This window comes from Xyrauchen texanus, chromosome 10 (assembly GCF_025860055.1).
Source record: "Xyrauchen texanus isolate HMW12.3.18 chromosome 10, RBS_HiC_50CHRs, whole genome shotgun sequence".
Classification (NCBI taxonomy): Eukaryota; Metazoa; Chordata; class Actinopteri; order Cypriniformes; family Catostomidae; genus Xyrauchen; species Xyrauchen texanus.
In genome coordinates this window covers 27,232,759-27,245,411 of record NC_068285.1, presented here as the reverse complement: position 1 = coordinate 27,245,411, position 12,653 = coordinate 27,232,759, and the positions used below count along the sequence as shown (strand labels likewise).

Sequence of the window (12,653 nt, the reverse complement as noted above, 5' to 3'; positions counted from 1 at the left end):
CTGACAGCTTTTAGTGCCTGTCTGTATTTACAGACACTATCCTTCTATACACCACAAAATTATAAATATATAATTTTGTATTTTTAAACATGCACTCCATTTTACGAGCTGGTCTTTTGAGAGCATGAGTGTGATCATTGTACCATGGTGCAGGGCTTATTTAGTTAATTTTCTTTAATCGAAGTGGGGCGACAATATCAAGAGTGCTAGAGAAGTCTGCATTTCTATTTTTTGTTATTTCATCATGTTCTTCTGGGCTTTGGGGTTTATTGAGTGAATGAGATAAATCTGGAAGATTATTAGTGAAGTTATCTTTAGTGGTCGAAAGAATAGTTCTACCTGAACGATAGCGTGGTGAAGATTGAGTAACATTAGCTGATCGCAGTATACAAGAGATGAGGTAATGATCCGAGATGTCATCGCTCTGCTGCAGAATTTCTATATTATCAGCTCCGTATGACAGAATTAAATCTAGCATATGATTATGGCGATGAGTTGATCGAGATATTTTTTGTCTGACTCCAAGAGAGTTGAGAATATTAATGAATGCTAATCCCAATGTATCATTTTCATTATCTATGTGAATGTTGAAGTCACCAACAATTAAAGCTCTATCTACAGTAACTACAAGATCTGATAAAAAATTTGCAAATTCACCACGTAAATCAGAATAAGGCCCAGGTGATCTATATACTGTAGCAAGGGTAAAGACGACATAGCTTTTTATTTATATCTGACGGTGTCACATAAAGCATTATTAGTTCAAAAGACTTACATTTATATCCTGTCCTCTGAGTAACACCAAAAACTTCACTGTAAATTGTAGCAACACCTCCTCCTCGACCCTTCAGATGAGGCTCATGTTTATAACAATAACCTGGGGGAGTAGATTAATTTAAACTAATATATTCATCCGGTTTAAGCCAGGTTTCAGTAAAACAGAGCGCATCCAAACTATGATCTGTAATAATTTCATAAAAAATTAGTGCTTTAGTAGAAAGAGATCTAATGTTTAGAAGCACAATTATCATATGATGTGTATCTTTAATTTGTTTGTTTTGTTCAAGTTTGTCCTTAATCAAAAAAAATTCTAAATGATTTAGTGAGGGTTTTGTGGTTGGTAGTTCGGGGAACAGACACAGTCTCTATGAGATATCTAGGAGATACTGTCTCTATGTGTTGTAGTTTATGTGCCCTGTGTGACGTCTCAAGGCAGCTAGCAGACATTCAGATTAACCAGATTGTCTGCTTCCTGACCTGGGCCCCAGGTAGTCAAATACTATCATTATTAAGACTATGAGCTAGAGAGGAGAGTGGCACCTTCCTGGAGGGATGGAGTCCGTCTCTCTTTAGCAGGTCTACACCAAAAACTCTTCCAATTGTCTATAAATCCTATTTTATTCATCAGACACCACTCAGACATCCAGCCATTCAGTGACACTAATCTACTATACACCTCGCCACCACGACGAGCAGGGAGGGGACCAGAGCATATTAGAGTGTCTGACATCATATTTGCAAATACACACACCTCTTTAACATTGTCTTTAGTGATCTCCTACTAGCGAAGCCGGACATTGTTAGTGCCGACACGTATAACAATTTTTAGAAAATCTACATTTAGCATTTGCCAGCACTTGTAAATTTGATTTGATGTCAGACGCTCTGGCACCCGAAATGCAATTAACAATAGTGGTTGGAAACTCTATTTCCACGTTCCTTACAATAGAATCGCCCATAACAAGGGCTCTTTCAACATGATTCTCAGTGGGTGCATCACTGAGTGGGGAGAATCGATTGGAAACCCTAACAGGAATGGGAGAGTGTACCGCCGAGACGTCACCCAAATGACCTGCTGCAGGGGCTCTACAGCCGGAACCAAAGTGTGAGTGTTGCTCTCTGTACTACTCGCATCCGAAAGAGTATATACAGTCTTCTCTTTCTCACTGACCTCTACTAGCATTCGGATGCCTGTCTCTAACTCATTAACCTTCTCCATCAGCCTGACTAATTCCTTACATTTATCACATGTTAATCCCTCACTGCTGATGGAGGAGGCTTTTGTAAACATGTGACATGCAATGCAGGAACAAATAACATAAGCAGATTCCATGACTTACCACAAATTGTTTGTTGTTGTTGGTTGTTCCTGAGCGGTGAGGGTTTGAGATTGATGTGAATCCCTCACGCAATTGTTTGTTGTTGTTGGTTGTTCTTGATAAGCGGTGCTTTGAGTTCGATGCAATAATCTGTGTAACACAGAGGAGAAAAACGGGTGCGTGCTGAAAAATGCACGCAGTTTAATCGCGATAAAAATAGAAAGTGGATGCAGGTGAAATATGCGCGCAGTTGAATCGCTATAAGAGAATAATACGAGGTAAAACCTGATGCGTGCTTAATAATGGCAGATGTTAAGGATTAAAGGCTGAAAACAGATATATAGCTATGCTAAAAAACTAGCAGGCTACAGACACAGACTCTGGCTAGGCGCCAACAGCAACAGGTAAAGTACACGCAGATGAAACAGAAAAACCTGAAACGTGGTAAAATGACAAAAGATATAACAATGAATATAACGATGAACATTTGAGAGTACGTTTGAGAATAAGAATAAGCAATGCTAAGAAGCCTAAGCAGGGTACAAACAAACACTCATGCAGCTTTGTAGCAAAAAAGATTTCGCATCAAAGCTGTTCCTAAATATGAGATGTTGTCTATGATTTTAATGGTGGAGAAATTTATACAGACAAATAATCTAGTTATTTGTTATTTATCTTTTTATAATGTTGTCAAACATGAATAATTCCATTTTAAATTTAATTACATAATAATGATGTAGAATAAGGACATTTTAATGTAATTCCTAGTTCACATACTATTGCTACATATAATGGGGGAGAATTGCGCACTTTAATCCATACCATGAACATTAATATTACCAAATTTAATAGACAATGTTGGGAAATGTTGCTGGTATTGGTATCAACGACTGTAATTTTGGTATCACACACAAAAGTTTTAGCTTTGCTTCCCATAATCTATGCTACATTTATCTTTCCACAAACGTACACGGAATCACAAATATTATTGAAAGAGGGTGAGTTTTATCCATTAAAGGTCTCAAGACCAAATTGAGAGACAGACTGCGTGTTTCCATGAGTGTATATGAGTATTGAAGTTAATGACAATAGTCAGACCATTATTAAGTCTGTCTTCTCTCCTTTTATAACTGTAATTGTGTGTTCCCCCAAAGCCACTATCTATTTCAAGCAGAGAAAGCATCAGCTATTTTTTTGTAAGGGATAATTTACAGTCAGCTGGCCATTATCGCAATAATAAATATTCCTGACAGGGTGATCATGGGTTTATTTCGCAATAATGACCAGCTGACTGTACATCATCCCACTTAATCAGGGGTGGACTGGGACTAAAAACTGGCCCTGGACTTTTTGGCCCACAGCAGGCCAACAAACCCGGCCTGCAACACAACGGCTCATTGATTTTATTTTTCCAGCTCAATTTCAGATTTTTGATTTGAAAGAAATATAAATATATTGACTGGTAGTCCTGACAATGGGACCCACCAGTGCAAAAATTGTCATAACTTACAACTATATAAAACCACTGTAAATTTGATGTGGATTTTTTTAGAGAAAGTTGTAAAAATAAGCACTTTAGAGCTCCGACAACTAACATGTCCAAAAACTATTTTTATTTTCCCAACATACAGATGTTAGGATAAAATGTATGTGAAAGTACAAGTGAAAGTGTGTATCTGAGATGCTGTGACAAGTCAGTATTTCTTCAAAGTTTGTAAAGATCTTATTCACCTTTCAACTTTTTTACTAGAAGTGCAAATAAACTATTATCTTAGTTAATATGAGGTTGTGAAAACAACAAGTATAATAATAATATATAGTGTATGTATACGTAAATAGCTATACAAGATCATAAAATGTTGTTTAAAATAGACAGATGAAGAAAGTGACATAGCAAGATACTGATGAGAAAAAAATGTCATGTTAATTACCCACATAATTATGTGAAAATATTTATTAAAAAATATAAATATATTTAAAATAAATAAATAAAATAAAATAGTAAACATACCTATTAAAGTGTAGATCTTTGCAGATGTTTTCATATGAATTGCTCATATTTTCAATCTATGTGAGTTTGTTGCTCATATTTTCACTCTACGTGAGTTTGTTGCATCTCTATATGTGTTTTAATTTCTTCCCCAGATAATTCTTGAGAAAAAGTGAAAGCCCAATGCTTTAACAAGCACTGTTTCTGCTATTATTTAAACAAAGTGAGCCTAAAAGCTCAAAAAGCCACAAAGAAATATATTTTTCATGGCTTATTTTCTGCATTTTTATCAGGTGTGATCATTATTCAGCAAGCTGCACTTCAGCTTCCATTAATGCTGTGTGGTTTGAATAAATTATGCAAATGACTATGAACTGCTCATAGCTCATGGTCGTTGATTTTATTTATATAATAAATAAATAAATGTATGAAATAAATAATTAAATAAATGGATATGAAATGTTGATTGAGTTGAATTTATGTGAGAAGAACATCAGGGTGATATAAGACAAACTACGGGATAATGGTCAGTTGTACAGTTTACTGGCCATTATACAAAGATATTTGACCACAGAATGCTACAAATGACCAACCAGAATCAAGTATTTCAAAGAGCCATTTAATAAGATGCAATAACAGTACTGTAGCCAAAGTAATTGTTGTGCAGGTGGTGAAGCAAACCTGCAGTCTCTAAGAAGAGCTGAAGCAGCCATGTAATTCGTTTAGAGGAAGAAGGGGCGCAATCGTGAGAAGTGATAGCAGCTTTTGCACTGATTTTTTTTTTATTTATTTTTTTACTGTCAAATGTTTATAGCTTATATTCAAAACCTTTTCTTAAAGAAATATGAAAATAATTTTAATGTTACATATATATATATATATATATATATATATATATATATATATATATATATATATATATACTGTATATATACTATCATTGTGATTCAAAATGAACAGATCATCTTATAACATTCATATCCAACTGCACTCAATTGATACACTCTATAAAATATTGTAATTTTATTACACTACTACTGCCACAGCCACTGCATTGGCTGTGTCTGGGCCCCCAATGCAGTTTTGACTTTTTAGACTGATTAGGATTTTGTTTTCTCTTCTTTTTTTGGAAATTCCAAAAAATGTGCAAATGTGATTGAATATCGTGATATATATAATATATTATATGAGACAGGCAGGGTCTTTCAGAAATACACAATGCACAGATCACTTTTAGAAACTACTCTCTTCTCCCACGGATTCAGCTTTAAAACACCCCTAGCCTTCGTTGCTAGTTCAAAAACATCACTTTAGAACTAGCAACAGAGGATTGCAAGGCTTGCGCTTCTTTCCTGGAGCATCTACTGAAGCACAAAGGTAGTGCGTTTTTTTAAGTTACCGAAAGAGAGAATCTCACAAACTGAGAGAGATTAATTCTGGGATTTCCTTTTTTGTAGCAGCCCTCGTCTAAAGTAGCATTGCTTCAAAATTGCCAAGATGTAAGTTTAAGCACTTCTCAGCAGCAGCGAGTGTCACCATTTTTGTGTAAAGTTTTTACGTTGTACACTTTAACAACTGTTTTCAACCCTACTTAGAAGCAGGTGTGTGCTGACATGACGGCTCTGTTTTTCACTCACGAGTAAGTGTGTGCATAATATGTACTGTACGTGTGTCCATATGTGTGTGAGAGCGAAAGAGAAGGGTAGGGGGATGTGAAGGTGCTTTCCACAGATATTTCAGAAACTGTTTTATTGATCAAGTGTATCTAGCTTTGATACAGCTCAAGCCTTCGTTGGCTTGACATCGAAAATGTCACTTTAGAACTAGCAACAGAGGATGCGTTTCTTTTCTTCACTGAAGTAACAAGGTAGGGTGTGTGTGTGTGTGTGTGAGTGAGAGAAAGAGAGAAACTGAAAAAGATCATGAATTGAATTACCTGTGTTTAAAGTGGCTCTCGTCTGGAATAACATTGCTTCAAATTGTCAAGATGTAAGTTTAAGTATACTTCTCGGCAGCAGCGAGTGTTGCCATTCTTGTACAGCTTTTCAGTTGCTAAACAACTGTTTACAATCCCATTGAGTAACGGGGGTGCGCTGAATTTTCTCCAGAGAGAGTTTGTGTGAGAGCTAAAGAGAGTGGTAGGGGTAGTAATGTGCTTTCCACTAAAACTATGTGAGGCTGATTAAGGCAAAATACACTGAAACTTAACAAATTTCACATATTAAAAGTTATTTCAGATACTATAAAGTTTTGTAGTGATAGAGTCGGGGGGGGGTGCATTTGTTGGTTGCGACACAAAGTCTTGATGTGTGTGCATGCGTATGTATGCGTTTCAGCATGTGTAATTGAGGGGGCAATTTCAGAGCAAATACATGAAGATATATATTTGAGATATGTAGGATATTAGGTGCAGAAGAGTGAATAATTGCTGCAACATGACTTGAATCTAGACAGGCCAACCTTATAATTCCCGAATTCTTCATCGTCTTAAATTCAATCAGTATTTTTAACTGTTTATATGAAACAGGCAGGGTCTTTCAGAAAAACACAATGCACAGATCACTTTTAGATTTTTTTATTTTTTTTTTAATGTAATCAAAGAGTGATCAATATCAACATTTACTTGTGTGTTGTAGATAACACAGCATGGTGATCTGGGAAATAGATAGGAAAATAGATCAACAGCACCCACTCAAAATAACACCAATTAGCTCCAACACTTACGTAAAAACTCAAATTTATGAGAGGATATACCATAAGTGTTATCTGCCTTTATTAACACCATTTCGAAGGTGTGACACCTGGGATACACATGTCAGAGCACTGTGGAGCATGTTCACATGTTCACAAGGGCTTTAAGACTTAATTGCTGCCTCTGATCTAGAAATACTGAGGCCTGAATAAAATTAAATAATTAACCAAATTAAGCCACCAGATAACACGTCTGCAATTAAATCATTTGCACGCCAAGGGGATGGTGACAGTTCAGTAGAATAATGTTGGACTGTGCTGGGTTTTCATGAACATCTCCTATTAAATACTTTTATTTAATTTAAATTGAACACACAAATTATTAGTAAAAATGTCCTGGGAGCATCGCAGATCACATAGAAATGACACAAAACATCTTTAACATATTTAAACCAATAACAAAAATCATACATAAAAATGATATATCATATATAATGTAGTATGTGTTTTTGTAGGAGACCTGCTCTGCTTTCTGTTGATTTCCATTATAGTCTCTTTATAATTATTATTATAATTCATTTTACTTTATTTTTCCCTCATTTTGAATCTTCAGTGTGGGAAGGACTGCTATATATCCTCTATTCCATATTGGCCTAATTACGGTCAAGATATCCCAATATACACCTAAACATTCTGTATTTTTTTTCCAGAGAACTCCCCATGCACTGGGCTGCTGTCAGTAAACGTGGCTTTGAGGAAGAGGTTGTTTAATGTGCAGTCTTGTGGGCATTGGAGTTGGCTGCATCTCTATAAAATGCATATTGGCAGTGTCCTTCTCGCTGGCAGAGCCAATCAGCAAGCCGACTCAGGGGAGGATAAAACTCAGTGTGGCTTTAGCTGAGAGGCACTATAGCGAGCCAGTCAGACCCTTTCTGAAGCAGACATACACAAACGCACATACATGTCCTCGCATTCTCACTTTTTCTTCGAGTCACTTCTTTCATTGTCTCTCTCTCTTTCTGCACCCTTACTTTCCATCAGAAACACACTCTGTGTGTGTCGGTTTGATAGTGAAGCTTATCAATGATGTTGATCGCCTGTATAGGTTCGATAACTTGTCTGACGGCATAGCGACAGGGGCAGATTTAACCACAGTACACCAGAGCGGAAGGCTGGCCTGATTACAGACAATATTCAAATATCTTTTTATTTTAAACATCTGATTCTCATTAGGGAACATCAGTCAACATGACCCACAGTTGCAGCAGTGGACTGTCTTCTCTCTCAAACACACAAACTGTTAGCAAAAGAGACAGATCAATAACTCAAAAAGACTACTCTAAATGTGACGTGAAATTTGATGTGGATTATTATATGTCATTTTCAGTTTTGATCTGTAACATTGGTTTATATCCATGCGGACACCATTAAGCAACAAGCTTCACTTGTGTCCTAACAAGCGGCAAAATGTTTTTGTCTGTGACTTGATTTCTATTTGTCATGTTTGCTATCCCTGTCCACAATGAAATCTCATTGATCCAAAATCCAGCACCACATAACTATATGGACCATTAAGTAACACTTTACAATAAGATTGTATCTGTTAGGAACTAAATATGAATAAAAAGTTTTTACAGCATTTATTAATCATGGCTAATGTTAATTAATGAAAATGAATCAGCTGCCGATTTAACATTAATTTAGCGTGATTAATTATCAGAAGAATAAAATGAAAAAAAAAACATGTAAAAAAAAAATACAAAATACACAATTAATCATGCCCTGGACCTGTACAAAAAATCTGTAAAAAAACTAAAAAATATTTTAACATATTTTAATCATATATGTAAAATTAAATGTTATATGTGTCATCGTTACTTAATGCAATATGAACTAACCTGATAAAAAATTATGAAATATATATAGAATGAGAATGCCCCCATCCCCAATACCTTCAATATGTCCCGCCCAAACCTCCTGTTTCAATAGGAAATATGTCAGCACAGGAAAGAAAATTGTGCTCAGCAAGCAATTTAAATATGTCCTGATTGGTTATTAATCTGATCCTCCATTGTGCTCTGCAGCATTCCTTCTCTCAGTTTTGACAGATAAATTACTTACTGAATCCCAAGAATGAAAATGCTATCCTCGTTCACCCATCCTCATTTTTTTCCAAATAGATTAGTTGCAGTCACCATTCACTTTCATTGCATCTTTTTTTTTTGTGAAGGTCTGTCTATTTTTGACCCATGGAAATATGAAAGCTATATCGGTTTGGTACAACATAAAGGTGATTAAATGCTGACATAATTAAAATTTTTTGGTGAACTATCCCATTAAGACTTAAGGCACATAAGAGAAAGGGACACAGAAAGTACAGACAGACCCAGGCTGAAGGGAATCACTTAGAAATACATAAAAGAAACAACTTCTGATTAACATTTTACAAACACTTGTTCTGATTGGAGGCAATTCCAATTATTTTCCCCTTTGTAATTAGAAGCTAATAGATTAAATATAAAATGAGATCTCAGAATCAAATCATGCAAGTGAATCTCTTTGTTTGACTGGGTAATCATTGGCTCATTTTCATCACAAAGTAGCATGTAAAGCGGCTAAATTGATTTTAATTGAGTAAGCTGTAAATGAACGGCTAGCAGCTGGGCAGGAAGTAGCCTGGCTTACCTTGCCGTACATCCCTTGGCGCTATCGCAATGCCATTCTTCGAATGCAGCTGTGTGACACAACAGTCATCAGGCGGTGATTGCAACACACTCACGCTGGGGTCCAAGGAGTTGTTGTGGGGCCTGGTTGGCAGAAGCGACACTGAAGGAGCGGTGTTCGAGCACACACAACCTGTCTGTGTGATACTGCAACTCTCGACTTCCCATCCTGAGCCTACATGTAAGCATTCCTCGAACCATCTACATAACACTCCACACGTGAAATGACTGGAGTTCTCGTTGTTGATGAGCAAAACTTCTACAAGCCGGAAGTTCAGAGTTTCCTCCGACAAAGGCTCCTGGCCCTCGGATGTCCCTTGTTCATCATTGCTGCCGTTTTCAGGGCTGGGGTGAGCGGTCAGGCACAACTGCACAAAGTTCTTATCAAACTGCAGGAAGGTGTGTGGTCCGGGGACTATGCATAGCTCAACGGCTTCCGAGTCTGAAGGAAAGGGCTGGTCTGGGGGACCACAAGTCTGATTTGAGAGGTAGTGGTCCAGGGGCAGAACCACCGGGGAAAAAGCTAAACAGGTGCCAGCATGGCGATTGAAGCGGAAATACAGTGAGTACTTGGTGGGATCAGGGTTCTCCACAGTCCAGGAGCATCCAGATGCCAGAGCCAATGGGTTGGGAAAGAGATCCTTGAGCGAGAAGGAGCCGTATAAGACTCCGGCCACCAGAGAGGAGCAGGGGGCAGCTTGACCCAGCGGCTCCACGGCCCAGGCCAGTGCGAAGAGGAATGACAGCACAGACAGACAGAGATGACCAGCAGTGTTCATCCTATGTCATTTGTCCTGCAGGGGAAGAAAGAGAGAAACAAGATGAGCAATTTATATACTTCATTTTAATGAACATCCTGTGTACTTCTAGGTGAAACACAAGCAAAAGTGATTTTTTTTTTTTCTGGTAGGGCTTTTATACCCATGGAGACCAACCGATTAACAAACAGACTTTCAAATCGTTACAATGCTGTCATCAAATTTTAGCTAGCCTCCTATTCAACACTGAAATTGTCAAAGAAAGCATCTTTGAACAAATTTAGTCACTCTTTCCATATATGTGTGTGTGTGTGTGTGTGTGTGTGAGCGTGTATTTATCACTTTGTGGGGACCAAATGTCCCCATAAGGATAGTAAAACCCGAAATTTTTGACCTTGTGGGGACATTTTGTCGGTCCCCATGAGGAAAACAGCTTATAAATCATACTAAATTATGTTTTTTGAAAATGTAAAAATGCAGAAAGTTTTCTGTGAGGGTTAGGTTTAGGGGTAGGGTTAGGTTTAGGGGATAGAATATAAAGTTTGTACAGTATAAAAACCATTATGTCTATGGAAAGTCCCCATAAAACATGGAAACACAACATGTGTGTGTGTGTGTGTGTGTGTGTGTGTGTGTGTGTGTGTGTGTGTGTGTGTGTGTGTGTGTGTGTGTGTGTGTGTTAAAAAGTTTTCTTTACTCTGTGGTACACAAAATGTGTTATCTTGTTAAAATTTAGGTCTGGGATAAAGGTTAAACTTTGTAAAAATAGTAAGAACGCTTATTCAAAATCGCTTATTTCTTTTTTTGTGATTTTTTTTTTTTTTCAGTGATTTTCCTTTTAAATTAATTGTTAGGTCATGGTTTGGGTAAGGGGTTACACTTTAGGTTTAGGTTGGTTTGTTTACTTTTCTACTAAAAATTGTATGCTTTTGTACAAGCCAACTCTTACAACTCCAACTCAAATTCTTACATTTATCTATCTCTTACTAATTGTTATGAATCAAGAGGCCAGGCTAGTGTTTCCAAAAAATAAGTTGTAGTTTTAATATTTTTATATTGTGACAACTCCGCAAGTTGCTTGCAACTTTAGGTTTCAACCACAGACAACCCTAGAAAGCCCAAAGTGCAGTTTAAAGGGATATTTCTCATCATTTACTCACCCTTATGCCATTCCAGATGTGTATGACTTTCTTTCATATGCTGAACACAAATTAATATTTTTAGATGTATTTGTCAGCCCTCTTGGTCCATACAATGCAAGTGAATGGGTGCCACATTCTGAAGCTCCAAAATTCACATAAGCATAAAAGTAATCCATAAGACTCCAGTGGTTAAATCAATATCTTCAGAAATAATATGATAGGTATGGGTAAGAAACAGATTACTTTCACACTCTTGTGATCTTGTGTTTTTGGTGATTCATATTCTTCAAGCATACCGCCCTTACTTGGCAGCAGAGGTGTGTAGTAACACAATACATTTACTCTGTTACATTTACTTGAGTAACATTTTGGGGAAAATGTTACTTTTAGAGTAGGTTTAAAAGTGGGTACATTTTAATCTCACTCAAGTAAATTTCTAATTATATATTTTTTTACTTTGTAATGGGTGGCATTACTATTATTACATTACTGGGTTTAATTTTAATTAATGTGTAATTTATTGAGAGATTATTGAATGGGACTTTTACGAGAGCAGATGTTCACAATGGTGTCACAGACTGTCAATGAAGTCATCAGTACAGCACCATCAAACTCTTCAAAGATAAATAGTTTCGTCATGCAATGCCTTCATTTAACACCAAGACAAGCTGCTATTTCAAGATTAAAATCACAGCTCCGATTTAAGGCAGCACGCAGAGGTAAGTTTTGGCTCTAATCCTAATGCAAGTTTTTCTGTGTACAATTTTAAATCAGTGCAGCAATATATCAGTGTGCTTTGTCATGAGCAGTATTTACGCAATTACCCCGCATCCTTGCAGGGGTACTGGAAATTATCGCAGCTTCTTCAGGCGGATTAACTGTATAAATCCATGTAAACATCCAAGTTAAGTGTAAATTACTGCCATTCGCGTGATCGACAATTGGAGTGCGAACTGACAGCATTTCTGCACGTGCACAGCGAGGTGTGCAGGGAGCGCACGTGTGAGATGTGCGTGCGTGAGGCAATCGTATGCCGAAGAGAGTGACTGTGTCCGCAACCTTTCTTTAACTATTACCTATATAGTGAATGGCAGTTAGTGCACAATATCTCAGCAGTAAGTAAACTAAATGAGTGAATTCGGACGAGAGTGTCGGAGCTCAGGGGCTGGTGCAGAAACGTCCCATATGAAATTTTTAAATACTTGGGCCTTACTTGCTATTCTTATTAAATAATACATTAATACAATAAA

At 37.0% G+C, this 12,653-nt stretch overlaps 1 protein-coding gene across 1 annotated transcript in view; it reads right to left on the bottom strand.

Annotated features, from left to right (window-relative positions):
* LOC127650590 (adhesion G protein-coupled receptor B2-like) overlaps nt 1-12,653 on the bottom strand; it is a 461,335-nt gene that overhangs the window by 329,414 nt on the left and 119,268 nt on the right. Inside the window, 1 exon segment of the mRNA XM_052136090.1 lies at nt 9,466-10,297. Within this exon segment, the coding sequence (XP_051992050.1) occupies nt 9,466-10,282 (817 nt within the window). The 5' untranslated portion in view covers nt 10,283-10,297.